Source organism: Stenella coeruleoalba (assembly GCF_951394435.1).
Source record: "Stenella coeruleoalba genome assembly, chromosome: 19".
NCBI lineage: Eukaryota > Metazoa > Chordata > Mammalia > Artiodactyla > Delphinidae > Stenella > Stenella coeruleoalba.
In genome coordinates, this window is record NC_137165.1 from 3,314,268 (window position 1) to 3,339,642 (window position 25,375).

The 25,375-nt window shown below is 42.0% G+C and overlaps 2 protein-coding genes across 2 annotated transcripts in view; one reads left to right on the plus strand and one right to left on the minus strand.

The window, feature by feature from the left end:
- Positions 1–3,240: 3,240 nt before the first annotated feature.
- ZNF286A (zinc finger protein 286A) lies at positions 3,241–17,602 on the minus strand. Its single transcript, XM_079903614.1, has 5 exons — positions 17,149–17,602; positions 16,010–16,098; positions 12,233–12,347; positions 11,079–11,171; positions 3,241–7,754 (listed from the first exon to the last, which is right to left on the minus strand). Exons 1-5 carry the CDS (start codon positions 17,183–17,185, stop codon positions 6,523–6,525), a joined length of 1,566 nt encoding a protein of 521 aa, XP_079759740.1. The 5' UTR covers positions 17,186–17,602; the 3' UTR covers positions 3,241–6,522.
- A 312-nt stretch (positions 17,603–17,914) lies between these two features.
- Positions 17,915–25,375, plus strand: part of TRIM16 (tripartite motif containing 16) — a 44,759-nt gene continuing 37,298 nt past the window's right edge. The window contains exon 1 of the mRNA XM_079903869.1: positions 17,915–18,002. The gene's annotated coding sequence lies outside the window, so the exon portion shown is untranslated. The remainder of the gene's footprint in view (positions 18,003–25,375) is intronic.

Genomic DNA, 25,375 nt, shown 5'->3' on the forward strand with positions numbered 1-25,375 from the left:
AATCTGCAAATTCAAGAGGTTAAGAAAATGCCAAGCAGGATAAACACACACACACAAATCCAGTTTAAGACAGATAAGCAGCAGCTGGACCTTCAGCTGCTCTGCCTTCCCCTAGATTTTTCCCTCAGTTTCTCTGACTCCTGGGTTACACGTATGTGTTTAGCTCTGTGATGTAGGCTCTTGGCTTCTGCAGGACACCCTGGTCACAAGGTCAGAGGCAGCAAGAAGAGACACAGGTTTCATTCTGTCCTTATGAAGTTCCAGCTCCTGCTCACAGGCTCCCAGCCTGTTCGTGATCTTCCCTTGTTTACTGCCTGTGGGTTTCAAGCATCAGACGTGGAAACAGCTTCGCAGAGACTGTGTACCCAGCCCCCATAATTCCCAGAGCAGGTCTCCTTTGATACAGTAGCCAGGCCTCCCCAGGAGAGGATCCATGGCTTTCTGGCTGATAGCAAATTTCCCATTACCTCTGGAAGGGTCATTGCCCAGATCCTGGGAATCATGTGCCTGGTCTTGATGGACACAGTGGTGACTAAGACAGTCATGTTATTCCCTCTATCTGTGAAATACTGAGACATAGAAATCTTTTCTGATACCAGGATCACAGGAAGTAATGAAGGAAAAACCTGAAATGAGAGTTTGATGGCCTGCGTTCTAAGAACTCTCATGTTTTATAGACAATCAAGAATGGATCAACAACAAGGTGCTCCTGTACAGCCCAGGGAACTAGATTCAATATCCCGTGATAAACCATAATGGAAAAGAATATGAAAAAGAATATATATGTATGTATAACTGAATCACTTGGCTGTACAGCAGAAATTAATACGTTGTAAATCAACTAGACTCCAATTTTAAAAAATTAAAAAAAAAAGTGACTTCTAAAGTGCCTATCAATTGTCACAGGTTGGATTCTTCTGCGAAAGCAGTTTCATTGATGGGTGTGGCTAACCAGCTAACTTTCAGCTAAAAGATTATAGATTTAGCAAACTGTAAGTATAATTGTGATTTTCTACACTCAAATGACATTAAATCAAACAGTTGTGGATCTTTAAATATATATTATATATACATTTATTTATATATGTATATATAAACGTAAGCTCTATAGTTGCAACACTTCAGCTTGGAGTCCTCTGGTGACCAGTTTTCATGAAATGAAAATAAGATTGCAAAGTCTTATACTTTATGTTATTTGTCCTTATTACAAAAACGGATTCAAATGCATTAGTGAAGTATTTATAACATACGCACCAATAAGCACAGAAATCATAACTCTACGACTCAATGACTTATCAAGAAGCAAAGACACCCTTGTAACTACAACACAGTTTAAGACAATGAAATAGAATAAAACTACCAACTCAGAGGCCCCTCTCCTCGACCTTCCCAATCACTACCCATTCTATCCTGCTAAAGCTAACGATCATCTAGTTTTGAACACCACACGTTAGCATCACCTGTGTTATAAATGTGTGTACTTAGATCCAAACAGTACGAATCATCCTGTGTCTGGCGTCTTTTGCTCAGCATTATATTCGTGACATTAATCTGTGTGGTTTCATGGAGATACGCTTTCCGTTTCGGTGCTCTGTGTGTTCTTTGAATGGCTACCTCACGTTTATCAATTTTGCTGTGGATGGACATTTGGTTTGTTTCCAGTTTGGGGTTATTAGCAATAAAGCAACTATGAACATTCTTGATGGTTTCCTTTGGTATATATGCATAGACATTTTAGGTAAGTATAGACCTACAAATAAAATAGCTTGGTCATGGTGATTGCAGATGTTCAAATTTACACATCACTAAAAAGCAATAGTTTGCTAACTTTACAATCTAGTTAAGTGATGGAGAAAGTCTGGGAGATCGTTTTCTGATCTCACTGTGTGGGGCAGGGGGATTATCACACGCCACCTCCTTTTTCTCATGTGTCTATGCCTTCTTAGGACTCCTCCTACTTTAGAATATATGGGAATAGATATGGGCAAATTCTCCACCACCCCCTAATCAGGTAAACCTCAGAAGATTTCCCTCCCACATTTCCAATTATATCTCTCACAGGTGATGGAATGGGACTGGAACTGAGCAGTTACACATCCATGGTTCTAAATGTAAAAGGAGATGGAACTAAGGACTTAGAAACTAATAAAGGAGCTAGAACTCACCCAAATCTGTCCTTTTCTTTTGGGGGGCATGAAAGATCTTTGATATTGATGCTTATGTGCACGTGAAGTCCTCTGAAATAAGATCTCTGGAAATAAAAAGCCAAGCTCTTCAACCCTGTTGAGTTGTTCGAAAAGTTCATGTATCTGGAGACTCTAAGGGGTGATACCAGAGACTCAGGCACTGCTGGATCAAAGACCGTTTACCTCTATCTCTGTGCACATTTTATGTATAGTAAACTCAACCTAGGGACAGATTATCTGGTTTATGGACACAGTTAAAAAATAACAGGTTACACCGTGAAAAATGTAAAGAACAACAATGCAGGAAAAAACATCTAATTTTTTGAGGGCCTTATTTGGAACTACAAGGTAATCCACAAAAGCCACATTTTATATATTACCACAGGGGAATACCCTTCCCCCTTGTCACCATAAAACCTATGGTGAGGGACAGCCCAGGTGGGACCTCAAAAAGAATTAGGTAAGGAAAGGGAGAAAGGGACAAAGAACTTCCAAACTGAATCCTGTTGTAATAATTTTTAAAAAGTGAGAACTCATTTAATAAAATTAAAAATTTTGAGAGTTAAAATAGGTAATTGAACTAATTAATTGCCAACTACTTTCAATAACATATTCTTATACTATCGTTTTTATACTTTTGGGTGATGAAGCCAAAAGTAATTCAAAGTTTACCTTAAATCAGTTTTTTAGCATATTTGGCCTAGTTTTAACTGTACTTTTCATGTGAAGTTCTCCCCTCCCTTGTCTCCCCAGTACGCCTAAGTGAGGGGTGTGCTTGGCCTGAGGACTTCAAGCATCATTTGGTAGGAACGACCTTCCTTGGCTCTCTCACCTTCTCGCAGATACATGGGTTGTGATCCCCCAGCTCATGTCTACAGAGGTTGTGAAGCCAAGATGAACAATTAGAAATGCGATCAGTTTCCTGAATGATGTGGAGATATTTTATAGTTGGTTTTTCTTTGCCTCTTAAAACATGCTTAAGTGAGAATTTAAAAGCAAGTTATAGAAGTTTCTGACAACAAATACATAAATGACATCTTTATTGACAGTGGGCCAATAAGAACAATCAAATTTTGTTTACACGTAACCAAAAACATTCGAAAAGCAAAACACTAAAACTTCCAAGATTCCTGTGGGAGCACAAATACACAGTCAGAACTGATTGAACTCCAAGCATAAAAGGAACAAATACTGAAACGCAAAGGACCAGAGCTCTCAGTAAAACTAGCTTAGAGTAAGTCCTTTGACACTAATTAAATGACAATAATACTTGAGTCTCTGGAACCATGGTGTGGCTCCTGGTTAAGTGATAATTAGAAGGAAAAAAGGCAGATTCCACGAGGTCTCCAGGAGGCTGTGCAGGGAGCTGCACCAGATGGAAGCAACAGCAGAAAGAAGTGAAGCCCTTCTCTACGATATGCCAGGCAAGCAGGATGGTCGGCTCTAGATCAGTAAGTAAAGGTGTGGAAGACTCACTCATTCTTAAGTCATTTCTGATTGATGCTTAGTCACTTGCTATAGACAGAATGTTTTGTGTCCCCCTCAAATTCCTGTGGAACCCCAATCCCCGAAGTGGTGGTATTTGGAGGCAGGACCTTTGGGAAGTGATGAGGTCATGAGGGTAGAGCCCCCATGAATGGGACGAGCACCCTCATGAAAGAGGCCCCAGAGGGCTCCCCTGCCCTTCCACCATGGTAGGACACAGCGAAAAGATAGCCATCTGAGAACTGGGGAGGAGCCCTCACCAGACACTGAATCTGCCAGGGCCTTGATCCTGGACTTCCCAGTCTCTGGAACTGTGAGAAGGTTGTTTATAAATAAGCCACTTAGTCAATGATATTTTGTTACAGGTAGCCTAAAACAGACTCACCACTTCATTAAAATATATGTAACAGTGGATCCTCCAACTGCATGGGTTTGAACTACTCAGGTCCACTTGCGGGGATTTCTTCAATAAATACTGTCGGCCCTCCGTATTCGAGGGTTTTGCATCAGCAGATTCAACCAACAGTGGATCCAAATTTCCATCCATGGTTGGTTGAATCTGAGGATGCAAAAGCCAAACATACGGAGGGCCGACTGTACCACACCATTTAACATAAGGGACTTGAGCATCTGTGGATTTTAGCGTATGTGAGGGCTCCTGGAAACGACAGAGAGAAAGCGAATGACAGAGGCGGAGGTCTCTCAATACAACTGACTATGTGCCAGGTTCTTTACATTCATTGTCTTATCCTCACAACAGCCTTGAGAGAGGGTGGATCTGTCCCCATTTTACAGATAAGCAAACTGGGGCTCAGAAACAGTAAGTAGCTTTCCAAAGTCACATAATTGCCAAGTGGAGGTGGCAGAATTCAAACCCATTGATTTTGGGTTAGTCAAATATTGGCCCCCAGATAAATTTCTTCTCACTCAAGCATTTGGCCTGTTGAGAAACAGCAAATATTTTCTGGGACATGTAATCTCTGCTCGAACTATTCAACTCTGCTGTTTTAGCACAAAAAGAGCCAAACACATGTAAATGATGAGTGAAGCCCAGTTCCAATTAAACATTATTTACAGAACTAGGTAGTGGGTCCAGGCCATAGCTTGTCAACTTCCACCTCAGACCGTTAATCTGAATATCGAGGTGATGAGAGGGCTGAGCTCTATTTTGTTTATTTTGTCCTGTGTCAGCCATTCTCCGACCCTCACCTCTCAGACCTCGGCCCCTTTCAATGTATTCGTTTTTTAAAAATTCTTTTCAAAGCCTCTTTCTTCCCAGTCCTTCCCGTCCCATTTCCTATTGTTTTGATTTCCATCGTTGCTGCATTAGACTTGACCTTGACCTCTTTTACCACCACTTTTTTAAACTCTATTCCTCTTCTTTTCCTCAGTAATAGAACTAAGGTCTACAGAGGAAACTATAAAAATTATAAGAAGTAACTGGGATAATGTGTAGGGGGAAGAGTGCAGGCTGATTGCTGAAAGTCCAAGGATAGGATTTAGGAGAGGAGAAAGAAGAAACCTGTAACTAATCTTTCCCTCTCTATCTTTTCTATAATCTTCTTTTCACACCGTATAACAAAGCAACAATAAAAACTGACATTTGTATAGTGTTTTGCTAAATATTTATTTGAACTTTTGCTTTTGTTTCCAATCCCATCACACGGTTCTTTGGTCACCCATGTAACTTATGTCAATCGATCACTGTGGCTTCAAGCCTTTTCTACCTTCCTTGGGGCCCTGGGATACAGCAAAGACCAACCAACATACAGGAGGACAACAAAAAAATGTGGGTAAACGTGAGGCCTGAGAAACGACAACTTCTTCCCAGGGTGCAGGGTAGGGGGAGAAGCCGCTTGTCCTGAAGTCACTGTCCTGTGACTCTCTTCCATATGTGACATGGTGTTTGTGCCTCAAAGCTGCTTCAGTTCTTCTTCTTGTCCGAGACCCTATATGTAACCACACATGGAACCCATCAACTTTTCACTCTGCACATCCCAGGGGCTTTCTCTCCAAGTGACAAAACATACTTTACAGACAGCAGAATAAGGTAAAGAAATGAAATTTCCCTAATACTGTGATTACAGAAAACCAAGGATTCATTCAGTGCCAAGGCTAAGAAAAGAGGGACTTGATCAAAAACTACAGTTAAGGTTCTGACTCTTTCTCTACCTCAGGGTAACTTCCAAGGAAGTGTAAAGTGAAGATGTACCCAGCGGGGGGATAATAATCATCTAAATCTCAGCGTAACCCATGTGAGCATAATTTAGACCTCTTATATTCATCAAATGAGATAGTAGCCTTTGGGATTGGGAGGGAATCCAAAGCACATTTCAGCTCTTAACCTTTAAGTTTTTATAGTTAATGTAAAAGAAATGACATTCTCTGTATATCTGGGTCTCCACTTTGGATTCAAAGAGGAACAGCTCTGTGTCTTCCCAATGATGAGAATATAAGCCCTCTGCCTCACCTACCAGATAAGAATGTCCTTACAAAGTGAGATGCTGTAACAGGCTTTGATGTGACAAAGAGAGGGGAACTGGATTTCACATTGATTGCATTGCTACCCACTCCCAAGGATTTTCTGAATTTCCACAAAAGGGTATTGGGGGCAAGGGGGGTGGGTTAGGGATCAATCTATGAGATTCCTGGATGGAAGCATTCAGAATGATCAAATCAATGGATAAAAGGAACATTCTGTTTATGCCTCAAAGCTATGTATTATGTAAGTAGAGTTAGATACACACAGAACTGGTCCTCAGACAGCAGTTTATGTGTCTTCCACACAAAATGCTCAGGTATTTAACACAGCGATAAAACCAACTCACATTTCTTCACATTCAGTCATTTTTCAGGGCTGCTCTTCCGTGTGAATCCTTTGATGTCTGATGAGGGATGAACTGCACTTAAAGCTTTTTCCACATTCGTTACACCTATATGGTTTCTCCCCAGTATGAGTTCTCTGGTGTTGAATAAGTGCTGATGAATGAATGAAGGCTTTTCCGCATTCGTTACATTTGTATGGTTTCTTCCCAATATGAATTCTTTGATGTTTAGCGAAATTTGAGCTCCGGCTGAAGGTTTTCCCACATTCGTTACACTCGTAGGGTTTCTCTCCGGTGTGAATTCTCTGATGCTGAACAAGATGTGTGCTCTGACTGAAGGTTTTTCCACATTCACTACATTCATAGGGTTTTTCTCCAGTATGAACCCTCTGATGTTTGGTAAGGGATGAGCAGTGGCTAAAGGCTTTCCCACATTCCTGACATTTATAGGGTTTCTCTCCAGTGTGAGTTCTTTGATGTTTAATGAGTGCTGAAGAATGAATGAAGGCTTTATCACACTCGTTGCATTCATAAGGCTTCACCCCTGTGTGGATCAGCTGGTGCTGCACGAGGTGTGTGCTTCGATTAAAGCCTTTCCCACACTCACTACACTCATACGGTCTCTCTCCAATGTGAATCCTCTGATGTATTGCAAGGGATGCGCTTTCTGTGAAGGCTTTCTTGCATTCGCTGCACTCGAAGAGAATTCTAGTGTGAGTTCTCTGATGTTTAGTTAAATTGGCCCTGTGGCTGAAAGACTTCCCACACTCAGTGCAGCTGTAGGGTTTTTCCCCGGTATGGACTCTCTGGTGTCGAATGAGCACTGAATGGTAAGTGAAGAGCTCACCACAGTCATTACATTTATGAGGTTTCTTCTCTTTGTAGGTCCTCTGCTTTTTCATTAAGGTTGATTTCTGTTTCAATCTTTTTTCAAGGGTATGGAAGGCACAGGATCCTTTGGGAACTCTGTCTTGAGTGAGAAGTACTGACTTCTGGTTCAAGTTTTTCCAGTAAACACCATGCTCACGAGCTCTCTCTTCCGGGAGTGAATTCATGTGGGTGAACATTTCTCTTAAGCATCTCTCCTGATTTCCTTGCTGATTCTCTAACCGGTTTTCACATGCGAGAGTTGTTTCCAAGTTGGAGTCATAGACACCATTCCTTGTCAGCCTGTCTATGACTGCAACCTGGCATGACTCTTCTTTGGAAAAATCTTGCACTGAAGTTGAATCTTTGCTCCCGGGTCTAGTCTCTGAGTCTGAAACAAATTGGAAATGCAAATTTCCTTTGTTTTCTGAGTTCAACAAAAAGGCAGGTCTGTAACGGGTAAGAGTTAATGAAGGTGAAGAGCATGGCTTCAACGAATAAGTGGATCTGACTCTTAGAAGATGACTTGCAAAGAGAAGCAAATGGAGGGAAACAAATGCACAGTAGATGCAGAGAAAATCAGCAGACCCTATCCAGGAATCAGAATGGGGGAAAGATGACCAGAAAGACAGGAGGAGGGATGCAGATGAAGCACCATTTCACCAGATGAGCAGGAAATGAGCATCCCAGATCAGGAAAGGGGAGGAACAACCTCTATAGAATATCAAGTGCTGTCATAAACTTCCAGGCAGTTACCACCTTAGTGCAGGGCACAGCGATGACTTCTAAATTTTCAGTTACCCAACCCTACTCACATCCTAATATGCATTCCATTTCCAGTTTAAAATCTTCCCTAAGAATTCTTTTATAATATGTCCCTGTTGAAAAATCAGTGATCTCCCAAAGATATAATGGCAGATACATTAAATTATATCTGAACAAGGCTAATCATTACAACACTAATTGAGGTAGCAAAAAACTGGTAACATCTCAAATATTAAAATACAGTAATATTTTAATACTATAAAGAACTGATTAAACTACGGTGTATACACATACAGTGAAGTATGTGCAACTTAAAATAATATGAGAATGACCTCTACATATTGCTACGAAGTAATCTTCAGGATACATTAAACTTAAAAAACCCAGCAAGCTGTGAAGGAGTGTGTATGGTTTGCTACTTTTTGTGTAGGAGAAAAAAGGGGAGATACAAATATATAGACATATTTGGCTATATTTTCCAAAACTAAGAACAGATAAATGAAATACTAATAAAAATGATTGCCTACAGAGAGAACACCAGAATAGAGAGGGCAAGGATGGAAGCCAACCTCTCTGAATATATCTACTATAAATCTATTAGAATTTTTATATTCAATATGAAACTATAAAGCTAAAATAAAGAGTTTCGTTCAAAAGAATAAGTAAATAGACCAATGAAACAAAAGGGCAATTTCAGAAGTCAAGTAAATACAGGAATTAAGGACAATACAAAGGTAGTATTTCAGTCAGTGAATTAAAGATAATTTGTTTTTACAACAAATGGTCCTGTGAGTGATTAAACATTCAAAAGACAGTTAAGTTAGATCTGCCCCTCATTCCACACAGCCAAGTGAATTCTGTTCCTTCATCCATATCCATATCCAATGGATATTCTTCTATCCATTTATTCAACGATTACCTATTGGATGTCTACCATACGCTAAGCTCTGGGGAAAAACACACAGTCCCTATGCACATGAAGGGAGAGAAAATTTAGTCTAACATCTACAAATACATATAAAAATGCACCTGTGGTAAGTACTAAGAAATAAAAGGCAAATAATGCTGTGAAGGATGATAAGGGGAACCCAGGGGGATGAGGAGAGGCCTCCCTGAGAAGGTAAATGACTGAGCTGAAATTGAATTGGGTTTGGGGCTCAGGTGAATGTTCCAGGTAACAGGTACAGCAGCACGGGGGTGTGTTCCAGGTAACAGGTACAGAAGCATGGGGGTGAGTGTTCCAGGTAACAGGTAGAGAAGAACGGGGGTGAGTGTTCCAGGTAGAGGGAATGACATGTACAGAAGCCCCGAGGTGAGAGGGGACATTTAGGAAGAGTACAGTGGTTGAGAGCAATGGACTCTGAAATCAGAATGCATGAATTTAATCCCAGCTCTGCCACTTACTAGCTGCATGACCTGGGGCATGTTTTTTTACGTTTCTACTTCAGTTTCCTTATCTGTAAGATGGGGCAATAACGGTACCTACCTCATGAGGAATAAAAACAACACCTACCTTAAGGAACACTTAATGAAAATATTTATAAAACACTTAAAACTCTGACACAGCATCGGTGCTACGTGTTTGTTAAATCAGTAAAACATAAATTGATACAAGGATAGTGTAGGTACGTAGAGGCTGTGACCTCAAAGTGCGGTCTGAGGACTCCTGGGAGTCTGTAGGTTCAAAACTATTTTCAGAATAATGCTTAGATCTTATTTGCCTTTTTCATTGTCGTGACATTTGCATTGATGTTGCAAAAGTGATGGTGGTAAAACTACCCACAACTTATGCACAAATCAGGACAAGACACCAAATGTACTAGTAGTTGTTGTATTTTTCCCCACCATGTACTCTCAGTTAAAAAAAAAAAGCCAGTTTCACGTAAAAATTTCTGAGGAAACAAAAGGAATCGTTATTAACTTAATAAATTAATTTTATTTATTAAACCTTGACTACATGCCTTCTTAATATTCTGGATGATGAAATAGGTAATATTCATAATGCAAGTCTGCTCATATCAAAGTATGATGCTTGCCTTGAGGAAAACCACTCATGAGACTGTTTGAGAGCTGAACTGGCCATTTTTTTTTTTTCATGGACCATCACTTTTACTTGAAAGAATCACTGACAAACTACGTTATCCATGTTGGGTATTTGGCAGATATTTCCTCAAAACTGAAAAAAAAAAACGAGCCTGTCACTTCAAGGAAAACAACTGACAGTATTTGATAAAACGTGAGCTTTTGGGCAGAAATTAGAATTTTGGAAAACTTTTATCTACCACTGAGAGCTTGATAGCTTCCTAATACTTAAAGGCTTTTCTGGTAAGGTCAGTGGTGACACTGAAAATTGTGGTTTTTAAAATATTGCATGATCTATTGTGTCAATTTTTGGAAGATATGCATAACTCAGTGAACCAATATTTCCCAAAAGATCAATAGATTTTAAGAGTAGGAAAAATTCATGGATATGGTTTCAGATGCACCTTGCACCTAACCTTTAAGAAACTACAACTCGCCCAACTTTGGTGTAGTATCAGAATAGCCAATTATCTGGAAAGTATATTAATTATATTTTGTTTGTGTCTTTTTTCTTTATTTTTTTTATTAGTAAGGTTGTTTCTTGATGTGGATGCTAGCTACATGAATGTGTTCAATTTGGGAAAATTCATAAAGCTGTACAGTTATGACATTTTAATCTATTTTACTTTACAAAAAGAAGGAAAAGAAAAAAGGCAAATGAAGCAAATGTGAGCATGCGTTTGATCTCAGTGTTGTTTTATTTCCTTGACTTTGTATGTATTCAAAATGCAATATAATTTAAAATAAGATATTTAAAAAATAAAAGCATGTTGGCACTTCTATATTCTTTCTTAAGCACTGAAGAGCGCCACTTCTTTACTGTCTTGTGGGGTTATTCTTTCCGAAGATTCCCGTCTATCTGACTCACCTGAACAGCTGCTTTTGGGGGCTTTTCTCTCAAGCATCAATGGTTCTTTTCCATTCTCCAAATTGTGGTTCTCAGGTTTGGAAACTGGAAGCCCTGCTCATTAAAAAAGAAAAAAAAAAAAGAAAGAAAGAAAAAAAAGAAAAGGGACTTAATTCTTTGTGATGGGCACAAAGCTCTATTCTAGAGCACGGTCCCAACCCCTGGATCCACAAAAAAGACAGGACATCATAGGAAGTTTTGGAATAAGGGAGCGGGGGGCCTCAAAATGAACCTTAAAACAGGTGCAGCAAGAGCCTGGGCCTCATAAAGAGTTACACGCATTTGAAAAGACAAATATTTAGCCTGTAAAAAAAATAGAAGAGAATTTGTCTTGTTTACTGTGGGAGTTCTGGGGAGATACTGCAGACCAGTCCTCAGCTGAGGGAAGGAGTTGGGTGAAGTGGGACCCCAGTAGCAGCACCACAAGCCTGTGACTCTGTGACTAGCTGTCTTCTGATGTTTTTCCTTTCTTCCTTCTTCAGTTACTAGAACCTGCTTTCTTAGGGAATTTATTATACGAGGTTTGGGAGGAGCTAACATAGTTCCTTCCACCACTGATACGAACACATACGTGTACATGCATGTGTCTACATGTGTACACATGCAAATACCTCCCCCCGCCCAGAGGCGGGCACAGTATCCAAACTGGTCAGAGCATACTCTATCTCCCTGGCTCGAGTTACTGCTTCACTGATGGACATGTGACCCTATCTGCTCAAACTCCCAGGATAGAAGCCTTCTTTTTTTCCTTAGCTCTGTAACTGGAAGAATAATGTAACCCTAGAGCGGCCAATGGCCATCTGTGCCACACAGGGAGATCAGGACAAGCTATACCACATAATTAAAAAATAAGTAAATAAAAAAAATTCCTGACAATATATTTGATTCCCTTTTACGCTAGTGTGAATTCGGTTTCTGTCACTTGAATCCAAAGACTCCAGATACAAAACAAGCCTAAACATTTCACCAAGAACCCAGAGCAGAAACAGATTTTCTCTAGGCCCAAAGGGATCACTTCTTTACGATTACTGGCTTTGTTATGCTACTTCATTGTCAATAAGGTAATGATGTCCCCATAAGCAGGAGCCGCAGTCATGGCAGGAGCCCATCCTTACAGAGTGAGACGAGGTTCCTGTAGTTCTCCAGCATCACGTCCCTCTGTGCAGGATCCAGCCTCCCCCACTCCTCTGGGGTAAAGTCCATGGCCACATCCTTGAATGTCACTGATGCCTAAGACACAAAACATACTTTTGTTCACCATCTGTCACTCCACAGCCTCCCTTTCATGCCCCAGTTTCTGTTGGCCCTGGAGTAGATGCGTAGATGTATTCAATGGGGGAAATCACTGTGAAAAATGACAAGCTTTCTCATGTGTCCTGGACATTCCATGGAAAGTCACTGGGCATCAATTATGTGCCAGGCACACTGTCGAAGATTCAACATGAGAACCAAACGAAACAAGACCACGGTTTCTCCACTGACAGACTAATTTTTCTGGGGAAGAAAGAGTTAAAACATGAATCAACAATGAATCAACAATGTAGTCTGGCAAAGTAAACAAAATATAGGCAGAGAAAAAAAGGCATGTGTCTGTATAATTCTCCTTGTGAGACCTCACCATGGAATGAACAGACTGGCACCAAATCCAGTGAAGCACGGAATCAATTCAAGGCAAGATGCATTAAATTGGAAAATGACAGCAACAAATTCATTAAGGGTACAGATATCACATATAAATGTTTATGGGTAAACACCATAGGATTATTTACACAAGACATAAAATACAAAAACTGTATGGAGATAGACACATACCAGTACTGAACATGTCTCTTTAAGTAAAGACATAGAGAATGGGAATAATATTCCAGGTTACTGAAATAAATATATACCAAATGCTCTAACTGGATAGAAAACACCTTCTATTTAAATGTTCATGAAGCACTTGCAAAAGTAACAAAGTAAATGTTAATAAATTCCAAAACAGAAAAGAAAGTGCAATAACTGATAACTAAAAAAAGTATCAAAATTTCAAAATAATAATGAAATAAAACGCAAAAATCAATGCCATAAGGCTAAAATTGTACTCAGAGGAAATACTTCAATTTCATTAAAAGAAAATCAATGTAATTAAATGAACAAAGCATACAAATCAAATTAGAGACAGAACCCAACAACAAATTAGGGAAAACAGAAGGAATTACAGGATAAAAGTAGAAATTAAGGGGAAGAAAAACAAGAAAAATAAGACAGCTGGGAAATCTGAATAAGAGCAGTGGGTTATAGTACTATACCAATGTTAACTTCCTGATTTTGGAAAAAGAATAATAAAAGTGAGGTGAAATGCTAAATTTTGGAGAATCTGAAAGGAGAGCATATGAGAAATCTTTCTACCACTTGCTAAATCTCTATAAGTCTCAAATTATTTCAAAATAAAGTTCCTCAAAATGGAAATAATCTGAGACTTAAAAAATATAAGAATCATCCTTGGAAAATAAAATGTAAAAATCATTAAGCTGCTACTAAATAGACAAGATACTGTGAGAAAAAATAACTTTGATCCTACAATCTGCATATCTATAGCTAAACTGACAGTGGAAATTAACTTCCAAAGCATAAAAGAAAAAAAAAAAAATCAGAACAAAAATGCGAACTACAGCACAAAAGGCACAAAAAAATACAAAAGAACAAAGCATAGTAAACAGAATTATAAAAATCACATAGCAAGAAAAATGTGAAACATACAAGTAATCATAATAATATGAATAAATTAATTTCTCTTATAAAAAGGTTTCTTAAAATAGCCACATCCTCTTTACAGAAAAAAGATCCAGACAAAACCCCAAAGTTGGGGATGGAACGGGGGGATGGAAGGAAATATAGTATACTACATATTTGAATACAGTACTTCAAGCTCAACAAAAACATATGGAAAAATATACACCAAACTGTTATCCTCAGTAGGGAGAGGTGGTGGACTGAACTTGGGAAAGTAAGGACGGGTAATATACTTTAATATTTATATACGTCTGTACCGTTCACCTGGTTATCATGAGCAAAAATTAAAACTCTAATTATTAAAAAAGTCTAATAAGTAAAAGATAAACAGCCCAGGCAAATTCTAATAAGAAAGACAGTTGCAGTATTAGCATCAAACAAAATCCAATGCAATGCAAAAAGGACAGTTTAAAAAATTTCCATAAAAGGTTTAATCAATTCTGAAGCTATACAAGCAGTCTTGAATCTAATATTAATGTGCTGAAATGTATAAAGCATTCACCCTTTTTCTGGTATCTGTACTCTGACTTTCCTCTGGCTGCTATGCCTGACCACTTTTAGTCCATGCAGTTCAGGTAGTACAACTCCATCTCTGACCCATGGGTGGGATTTGTGTTTGTATGTGTATGTACAGGTATATTTTCTAGTCTGATCACACTCAGATTTGCCAATAATGGTCCAACAATGGGCCTAATACCCATTATAGAGTTAACCTCAGTCCTTCTTCTGGAACGACCAGAAGGGAAGATGCCCCTTTTCTCTGATCTTCAACGTGGGAAGATGTAGGCCTAAATTTGTTAGGGGCTACCCTGCACGAGAAGAAAAGCCTGCTTGAGTGCAAAACACACAGAAAGAAAAGAAAAGGTCACTGAAATGGAGAAAATAGATTCTAATGTCACTGCCTGAACTGAATTTTAGCCAGACCTGGATTTTTCACTTATAATAGTCAATAAATACCTCTTTTTGCTTAAGCCAGTTTGAATCGAGTTTTCATCAGGTGCAACTTAAAGCTTCTTGACTAATAAAGTCTTCAATATTCACGTAAGGTATTTAAGAAACCAATGGAGGCAAGCAAGTATACAAGGATCCTGGGAAATCACGTTGACAAACGGCAGCAATGTGCAATGTCCACTTTCACACTTTGGATTAAAGTAGCAAAAAGAGAGGCTAGTGGAGGAATCTTTGCATTGTGGTATGACACACACCATGTGGTATGACACACTCCCGCTCAACTTCGTTTAAGAAAAATGTTCAGACATACAAAAAGTTGAGAGACTAACACACTAATCACCCATATACAACTACCGCTTAAATTCAGCAATTCTTAATATTTGCCCTTGGGGAAGTGAGAGTTTGGAAACTGAGTTGTAACTTGGTAACAGTTCACCTCTAAAATACATCCGCATTCATCATCTTGTTGGGCTGGATTCTAACTCTTTAAAGTAAATCTTCTATAGGCTTCCTTTTTTTTTTTTTTTTTTTTTGTGGTACGCGGGTCTCTCACTGGTGTGGCCTCTCCCGTTGCAGAGCAGAGGCTCCGGACGCGCAGGCTCAGGGGCCATGGCTCACAGGCCCAGCCGCTCTGCGGCATGTGGGATCTTCCCGGACCGGGGCACGAACCCGTGTCCCCTGCATCGGCAGGCGCACTCTCAACCACTGTGCCACCAGGGAAGCCCCTATAGGCTTCCTTTTCCAGCATTCCTTTGAACTATTTGAGTACTCACTATGTTCATAATTCACTCCAGCACTTCAGGTGTTTTCTTAAATTCCTACTTAACAGTCATGTGTATGTTGTTTCCCCTAGTGAAACATACATGTTAAGAGGTATGCACCACATTGTCTTTTAAAATCGTTTCCCAAATAACAAGCATAGAAATTAGCTAATGGGCTAAAGAAGGGCAATGCTTCTTCCACGCCTTCTGAGTGATAATAAATACTAGACGGACAAGATACCACGAAGAAGCAGAAAACATTTTCCACTGAGCCCTTTAGTCACTTGAGTCATCTCTTAGAATTCAGCTCTAGTGGACACAGAAGCTCCACATCAAAAAGAAGGGAGTGCATCTGCACTCTGAGAAATAAGGTGGAATTTCAATAACCAGCAGAGACTCACTCACCTGTGATCTGGCTGTGAGGCGCAAAGCTGCCACTTCTCCCTCTTCTGTGCTCTTTTCTTGGGAAAAGGGAGAATCCTGGGAAGACAGAGCTAAGGGCAAGAAAGCAGTCATGATAGGGCCTAGATCTACCTTGTGACTCAGATTTATGAGCTTAAAATCTCGGGACTTCCCTGGTAGCCCAGTGGATAAGACTCCGTGCTCCCAATGCAGGGGGCCCCGGTTTCATCCCTGGTCAGGGAACTAGACGCCACATGCATGCCGCAACTAAGAGTTTGCATGCCACAACTAAGGAGCCCTGGAGCCACAACTAAGGAGGCTACCTGCCGCAACTAAGACCCGGCACAACCAAATAAATAAATATTTTTTAAAAAAAATTCCCACCACCGTACTCCTTCCTGGTCGTCCCTACAAACACTGCAACTGAAGGGAGCCTGAAACAACGACGTCCTGGAAGATGGCACTCTCTGATCTGGAAATTAAAATAAGTTTTTCTCTGAGCTTAATCTACATTAAATTAATATGGGAAAAAGAGGCTCAACGGTTCTGAAAAATCACCCTGCAAGCTTAGTCCAAATGTAGCTTGCTGGATCCCATCTCGAAATAATTACCACTAGTTGAGACTGGGGTACAATCTAGAAATCCAACAAGCACAGGTAGGGGCGGGGTGTGGATTCTGATATAAGAGGCCACAGACCAAACTTCTAGGAGAACTGGAAGCCAGTCACTGACTCCTCTGCCTGGTGCCTCCTCTATTAAGCAAAAGTATCTGCTCTACTGAAACCAAAGGGTTTTCGTCCAAAGTGGAGGAACAGGAGTGGAAAATACTTTTGCCAACCAAAAAAAGCTAAACTGTCAGACCCACTGATGAGGCTAGGATGGTATAATCCCCCGGGAGGAAGAAGGTGTGAGACAAAGTACGAGACTATGCTCAAGCCTCAGAAGCTGACATTTCCCTCACATTTTGGGGGTGTCTTTGGAGGGTCCGCTGTGCACCCAGCTGGGATCCCACAGCAAGCCCTCCACTCTCACCCAAAGAGCCCTTCCATCCCCAGACAAAGGAGCCGGACAGCAGTGACTCCCGTTCAGGAGGAAGAATTCGGCCCGGCCCCCAGCACAAGTTCAACACCGGCCCCCCTCACCGCTCTTCCCAGGCATTTCGGCCATATCTGTCTCCATGGTCACCACCTCCCGGCCGCGAAGGTTCAGCTCTCCCCCCAGCGCAGCCCTCTCCGCGCGGAGGAGCGGGAAGCCCCGAGGCCTCGTGGTCCTCCTTCCCGCCTCCCCTCGGGGGGCTCCTCCGAAAGGCTTCGCTCCGTCCCGAACCGGCTTGGCCCTCGAGGCTGGCACCTGGAAAGCCGGGACAGCATCCCTGAAGCTGGGCGCTCGCGCCTGGCGCTGCCGCTCGGAGCTGCGCGGGGGCCGAGCGGCCGGAGGAGAGGCGCCGGGGCCGCAGCCAAGGAGCCGCCGCGCAGACCAAGCCCCCGCCCACCCCGCGCCCCGGGGCTTCGGGGATGGGGCTCGTGCCTGCCCTCGACGCCCCTTTCTCCAGCGCGCACTCCACCCGGCTCGGCGCAGACTAACGTCCCGGGGGCACCGCCGAGGCCGAGCAAGGAGAGCCGCACCTGAGCAACAACTCACCTCCCGCACCGGGCCTCACAAAGGCTACGAACTTCTCTGGCCAGCGGGGCCGCGCATGCGCAAAAGCGCAGGGCAAGGCTGGCGGGCCTCGTCCGGCCCCGGAACTACGATTCCCAGAAGCCCGCGGGAGTGGCCGGACTCCGCTCCTCAGCAGGTGGGAGCTCTCGTAGCGCGGTTTGGGGAATCCAAGCAGCTGCGGTCTCCCTACCTCTCGCGAGAGTAGCGGTCGCTTAGCTCGTGCGGGATCCCGCGGACACGCGAGAGCGTGAACCACAGAGCTGCGTTGTTGCCGGTCCGACGGTGTGTCTGTACTTGGTGCTGCTGAAGCTACGCACGCACGTCACTCCAGTGCAAGGTATCTTAGAGTATATGGCTTTCCCCATATTCTTGTCTTCCCAAGGCTCATCCGTTGCCGTCAATGTGAAAGGTGTACTTTGCAAACCGATGTGCATGCGTCCGTAGGCTACTTGTTATACTGAAAATTCACACGTGTGAGATAGGGGAGTTGAAAAGATTTAACCAGTTTCAACAAATTTGAGCAACAGGTTATTTGCAAGCATAAAAATTAGATTTATCATAGGAGGTGTTCTCTCAAGGGAGCACGTTTCGTCTCTAATTCTGTTACTGCACACACCCAAACTCAAAATGTCTAAATGACCCTCTTCTTCTTAGTGAATAATATTACTGCTCACAAACCCATTTGCAAAAGCCAGAAGCAGAATATCCTCAACTCTCGCTCTCTGTTCATCACGGAGTCCTATTTATTGTATTCTCCAGTTTGTCCATCTTTCTCTTTTCCCACCAGTATTACCCTAGTTCTAGCCACCGACATTTCACTAGGATTACAGTACCAGTCTCTTAGCTGATTTCTACAAGTCGGGTTTGCTTTCCCACCAATCTGTTTGCCACACGTTCTGGCTTGTGATCGTTCTAAAGCAAGAATAAGATGTTACTTAACCCTTCAATGGCTTTCAGAAAGTTTGGGAAAGATGATTTTTAGTTCCTACAAGAAGGCACCCCCTTATCCAGTTCTCATTTTCCAATGTGGTTCTCATCATCTGAGCCTCCTGGTATTCACACCTGTGTGTAATCCACCCCCCACTGACTGTGGATAGGACTTGTGACTCACTTTTAACCCATAAAACATAACAAAGGTGACATGATTCTAATGCTTGTTTTGCTAGGGTAATCCACTTTGCTGGCATTGGTGAAGCAAGTGTAATGTTGGGGAAATCCACATGACAGGGAATTGTCAGCCAGCAGGGACCTAACCCCTGCCAACAACCCCCAGGTGCTTGGAAGTGGATCATCCCTAGTAGAGTTCATATGAGAACCCAGTCCTGGCTGAAACCTTGACAGCTGGCTGCAGACGACCCAGCTAAGCTGTGCCCGGACCTTCAGCCACAGATACCGTGAGATAATAAGTGTGTGCTGTTTTGAGCCACTAAGTCTGTAGTAATATTGTTATACAGAAAAAGTAGCTAACACAGCATCCTAATGTAAGTGGCTAGCTCCTTGTCCAAAACCCAACCTGGAGGCCTCTGGAAGGAGGGAGGTTGTTGGATTGAGAAACTATTGAAAAACTGATTGGAGACCTTCTGGGAGACAGATGGCTACAGTTGGTCCTACAGGGTGTGTGTGTGTGTGTGTGTGTGTGTGTGTGTCTACATGGGGAGGGAACGGTAGCAGCAATGGATATCACCAGATGCCCCAAGGGGACTGCAGGGAGGTGCTTTCTGTTGTTTTGGGTGCTCCTTTCTGTTCACTCCCAAATTGCCCCAGGTAAATCTTTGCCCACTCTTTCACCATCACACAGGGTAACCTTAGAGCTGGTCTGGGAGAGGTGTGGATAGTAATACAAGATACAGGCAGCTGCACCTCAAAGGTTTTTATTCACCTTTCTCCCACCCTGATACACACAAACACCCACACACACATGTACATGCACAAACACACGGTGAGCCAGGTGATTATTGCAAAAAAGAGGTGGGACGATGAGATTCCTTGTGGGATAAGATCACCTGGTAGGAAGAGGGAGGTAAATGGGGAGTGGTCTTGCCCCAATTTTAACATCATAGATTCTCTGCTTTGAAAATAACTCAAATTTCCGTAAGCCCCCTTTTCCCTCCCCACATACACATACATACATATAATTCAGCCACAGCTTGTTCCCTTCCTAGTGAGTTGAAGGAGGTATAGGAAATACCCCAGGGTTTTGGTTCCCTTTGTCCCTACATTACCAGCTTATATCCTGGGATTGGGGAATGTGGACTCACAGTGAAAAAAATAAGACCTGAAGCATTCTATTGCTATAAAAGAAAAACAATAATTTGAACGATCTATAACAGATAAGGCAGAATTAGTGGGCCATTTAGAATGTATGTATTTTTAAAAAGCTATCCTAAAAGAGTTAAAGGAGGACATAAGAAATATTAAGCAAGAACTTGTAGTATTCAATTTTTTATTGACTAGCAGAATGTGTAAAACTGAAGAGTGAATTTGAAAGCTGGACTCTCGGATCAAGGAACTCTACTTTGCCATAAGATATCAGGAAGGGATAGAAACTTGAAAAATGTGAAAGGAATGTGAAGCAATGTAGAAACTGACTAGATATTCATATAATGAGAGTCCTAGAAGGGGAGAAAGAATAGACAGAGAGGAGGGCATGTTTTAAGAAATAACAACCACAAATTATGGAGAAATAAAGGTTAAAGAACTTGGATGGAAAGTGCTCATTGAAAGACAAACAGGAAATATAGGAAAAGACATTACACGTTATAATAAAATCTAACAACATAAATGTTGGTTCACAACTTCAGGAGTTTCCTGGGTGAAATTCGAAACTGGCCCCTGTATATGGGGGGCAAGGAGAGACCAAAGAAAGATGCAGACCACAATCCAGGTTGGTAGGTGGCAGGATTAATAAGGGAACTCAGATACGAGCCTTGTCTTGGGCCTGCCACAAGACGAGTTGATCTCTGCACCCAACCACCAGAGTCTTAAAAGGTTACACAGAGGCCTTAAGTGGGTTCAATCACGTATTCAGTCCAGATGTTCTCAACAACACACTGCTCTCTCAAGGCTGCATCCCTGAAACAACTCCTACTGTGGGAACAGTGGGCAGAATGTACATTCCAAGGACAGGGAGGACATGAGGAGCCTCCAGTTGCCTGAGTCTAGTTCTTGGGTCAAAAACCAAAGTGTCAAAAGCAGTGCCTGGCATTTTGTGGCCCCTCAATGAGTAACAATTGACTAAATAAATCTGACTTGTCAGTAGCACTGACTGCAACAAGAAAATGTAATGATATCTTCAAATTGTAAAAGATAAAACTTTGAATCTAGAATTTGATATTTTACTTAAGAATCATGTAAATGAGGTAAAATATAGATACTCTTATGCATGTAAGACTTTGGAAATATTCTTGGAGGAAGTATTTCAGCAAGAAGAGAAAAAATGAGGGAGATGCTTCAAGATACAAAGAAAGTAAGGATAAGAATAATTTAGTAAAGGGCTTCCCTGGTGGCACAGTGGTTGAGAGTCCGCCTGCCGATGCAGGGGACACGGGTTCGTGCCCCGGTCCGGGAAGATCCCACATGCCGCGGAGTGGCTGGGCCCATGAGCCATGGCCACTGACCCTGCGCGTCCAGAGCCTGTGCTCCGCAGCGGGAGAGGCCACAACTGTGAGAGGCCAGCGTACCGCAAAAAAAAAAATAAAAATAAAGAATACTTTAGTAAAGAGTTTGTTATCGTCTTAATAATCAAGGAGCAGAGATAGTGAGACAGGGTGACACCGAGTACATGTACATAACAGTGGGATACTAAAATTTTAATGATACCAGTGGGGAAGAGGGTAGGAAGTAGAAATGAGAAAGTGAGAGTAAGTTACTTGTCTTGATTAGAGAGGGGATGTACATATTCACAAGCTTAATAAATGGATAGGGAGAGAAGAAACATAGGTGTGGATTTTACAACTTAGGTACAAGTACCATGAGAATAAAAGTAGAACATATAACACTCAAACCAGAAGAAAACAATTGATTATTCAATAGAAAACTGGACAAGAGGAAAGCAAAAAACAAGAAAGTGGTAAAGGGAAAACACAGAATAAGACCTGTTATATCATTTATCACAATATATGTAAATGGGCCAAACCTACTGATCAAAAGGCAGAGAACTTCAGTTTAAATTAAAAAGAAACAAACAAATGGAAAAAACCCCCACAAAAGACAAACCCCAAGATGCAACAATATGTTCTTTACATCAGAAACCAAGCAACACAGAAAGATTAAAAACAAAGTGATGGCAAAAGATATACCAGGCAAATATGAATTAAAAGAACACCCAGACCACAATGTTAATAAAAGTAGATTCAAGATAAAACATCATATGGGACAAAAGAGGAACATTATATATTTGTAAAACTCATGAGGATAAGTGTAGTCAATTGTATTTGCCCATATTTCTGCTCTTTCCATTTTTCTTCTTTCCTGATGCTCCCTGATTCCTTCCTTTAGCATTCATTTTTTGATAGAACTTCTCTTAGCCATTCTTTAAGGGTAAGTCTGCTAAGTGACAAATTCTTTTAGTTTCCAGTCATCTGAGAATGTCTGGATTTCCTCTTCATTCCTGAAGGATAGTTTAGCTGGATATTCAATCGTGGTTGACAGTTCTTGTCCTTCAAGTTGACAGCACTTGAAAATGTGCCATTTCTTTCTGGCCTTCATGGTTTCAAATGAGAAGCCTGCTGTCATTCAGATTGGTGCTCTCCTGTAGGTAATGCGACATTTCTCTCTGCTGCTTTCAGTATTTTTTTCTTTGTCTTTAATTTGCAGAATTTTAATTATGATGTGTCTCAGTAGGGATTTTGTTGAGTTTATTTCTTGAATCTGTTAAGTTTATGTCTTTCACCAAATTTGGAAACTTATCTGCCATTGTTCTCTTGAATACTCTATCAGCTCCACCTTCTCTTTCCTGTGCTTTTGGGACTCTGATGTTACGATTGCTGGATCTTTTGTCATTGTTGCAACAGGTCTCTGAGGCTCTGTTCATTTCTTTTCAGTCTGTTTTCTCTGTGTTGTTCAGATTGGGTACATTCAATTGATCTGTCCTCAAGTTCACTGATTCGAAAATCTGTCATTTCCGCTCTGCTGTTGAGTCCATCCAGTGAGTTTTTAATTTCAGTATTTGTATTTTTTAGTTTTATAATGTTCCTTCGGTCCTTTTTTTTATAACTTCTTTTTCTTTGCTAAGATTTTCTATATAGTTTGTTTTGAGAGAATTTGTAAATCCTTATTGAACATTTTTTTCAAACAATGGCTGCTTTATTTATTTATTTACTTTTTGGCTGCGTTGGGTCTTCGTTGCTGCACACAGGCTTTCTCTAGTTGCGGCGAGCTGGGGCTACTCTTCGTTGCGGTGCGCGGGCTTCTCATTGCGGTGGCTTCTCTTTTTGCGGAGCACAGGCTCTAGGCACGCGGGCTTCAGTAGTTGTGCTGCACGGGCTTCAGTAGTTGTGGCTTGTGGGCTCTAGAGTGCAGGCTCAGTAGTTGTGGCGCACGGGTTTAGTTGCTTCATGGCATGTGAGATCTTCCCGGACCAGGGCTCAAACCTGTGTCCCCTGAGTTACCAGATGGATGCTTAACCACTGCGCCACCAGGGAAGTCCACGATGGCTGCTTTAAATCCTTGTCAGATGATTCCAATGTCCGATTTGTCTCAGTATTGGCGTTAGTTTGTTGCCTTTTCTCCTCCAGGTTGTGATTTTCCTGGCTCTTGGTATAATGGATGATTTTGTATTGATTCCAGGATATTTTGTCTGTTATGTTAGGAGACTCTAGGTCCTATGTAAATCTTCTATTTTAGAACATCGTCAACCTACTTGGAGGTCTTGGTGTACTTTCGTGGGCTGTGGTTTCAATGGCAATTTAATTTTCAGAGCCTTTGTGGTACTCATTTGGTCTGCTTGGTTTATCTGGTACTGCTAGGGCTCCTGCTGGTGCCTGCTGTTGCTGCCTGAGTGGGTGGAAAGAGCTTCCCCAGGCTGGTCCAAGGTGGGGAAAGGGGTCTTCAGCCCTTGAGGAAAAAGAGTGCTTCTTGGGTCGGGTGCTTTGTGTGGTGGCATCCCACTGCCAGTGCCACCCAACCACCTGCTGTCTCTAGGGGGTGTGTGTGTGTGTGTGTGTGTGTGTGTGTGTGTGTGTGTGTGTGTGTGTTTTGGGGGGGAGTGGAGATTCCCAGGTCCGGTTGAGACAGAGTACTTCCTGGGCCAGCCGATTGTTGTGGCAGGATCCCCCTGCTGGTACCATCTGGAGCCTGGATTCTCTCTGTGGCCGAGTGGGGTCTCAGGTTTGGGGGGACAGAGAGGCTTCTCAAACAGGATCCCCCTCGTCAGTGCCACTTCACCCCTGCTTCAGCCCTAGGTGGGGGAGGGAAGACTCAAGTCCAAGGGATAAAGAGGCTTCCTGTCTGGGTGATGGTTGTGACAGTTGCTGACTGGAGCACTGTGATGAGGCCGCAGCGTGGATCGCTGTGAGTTGCTGCCAGAGGTCTGAGTAGAGTGTGGGGCATGTGTGCCAGGAATCGCCATCCTTGTTATTTCTGCCTGAGGCTGTTGTGGGGGTCACTGAATAAGAGGGGATTTTCCTGTTAACTGAATTTAAAGCTCAGAACCTCACAAAGCTGCGAAGAGCTGCCGTGGGTTAGAGTTCACTCCTTCCAGCTGACATGAGGAACTTATCTCGCAAAGACTTTGCCTCATGTGAGCTGTTTGTGAGCAAATGAACAAACACATTTTATCTATTTATTTTGCATTCACAAGAGTCTTAGATCCATGGTTCTCAACCAGGGATGCTTTTGCCCCTAAGGGGGACAGTTGCCAGTGTCTGGAAACCTTTTGCCAGTGTCTGGAAATGCTTTTGCCCCTAAGGGGGACAGTTGCCAGTGTCTGGAAACCTCCACTTGGGGAGGGGGTGTCACTGGCATCTAGAGACAGAGGCAAGGGATGCTCTAGACATCCTACAAGGCACAGGGCACCCTCCCTGCAGTAAAGAACGATCCCGCCCCACGTGGCAACAGTGGGCAGGCTGAGAAACCCTCAGATAGGCAACCCGCCATGGCGGCATGTGACCACCAGGCGGCAGTCATGCCTGCTGCTGAGATGTTAAATCACAGGAGCTCACCAGCCCCATAGTTGATTGTAATAACAGTCCATCACTCTTAACATACACACGAGTTGTTTTTAAATTACAAAAGTGAAACATTCTTTGTAACAGGTTCAAATAACATAGAAGTATATGAAGTACAACATAAGGGTTCTTCTGTTCCCCCTTACCCTTAAAGTCTTACCCTTAAAGAATTGGGTTTGAATCTGAGGCTCTATCCCGATTCCTTTCTCAGATATGTGTGTGTGTGGACACACACGTCACTAGTATCATACTGTTTCTTTTGTTTAGCAACTCACTTTTAGTTCTCAACATCGTACTGTGGACACATTTACAAGTACTTTAGAGCTACCTCACGTTTCAAATGGATGGTGTATTAATGCACTATAATTTATTTATATATATTCTTATTGATGGGCGCTAGAGTTCTTTCCAAATTTTTTTTTTTTTTTTGCTGATGCAAGCAATTTTGCGGTCATGCTGCTATTTCTGTAGGATAGCTTCCCGGAAATGTGATAAGTCAGAGTGTATGTTCGTTGGAAACTTGATGACACGGCAGCACTAATTC

Coding starts and splice junctions, on each gene's coding strand:
- ZNF286A (XM_079903614.1), bottom strand. CDS start 17,185: ATGGAGACAGATATGGCCGAAATGCCTGGGAAGAGCG. Junction 16,099..17,148: donor CGAAATGCCTGGGAAGAGCG/GTGAGGGGGGCC, acceptor TCTTGCCCTTAG/CTCTGTCTTCCCAGGATTCT. Junction 11,172..12,232: donor CAGGAACCTCGTCTCACTCT/GTAAGGATGGGC, acceptor TTTAATGAGCAG/GGCTTCCAGTTTCCAAACCT.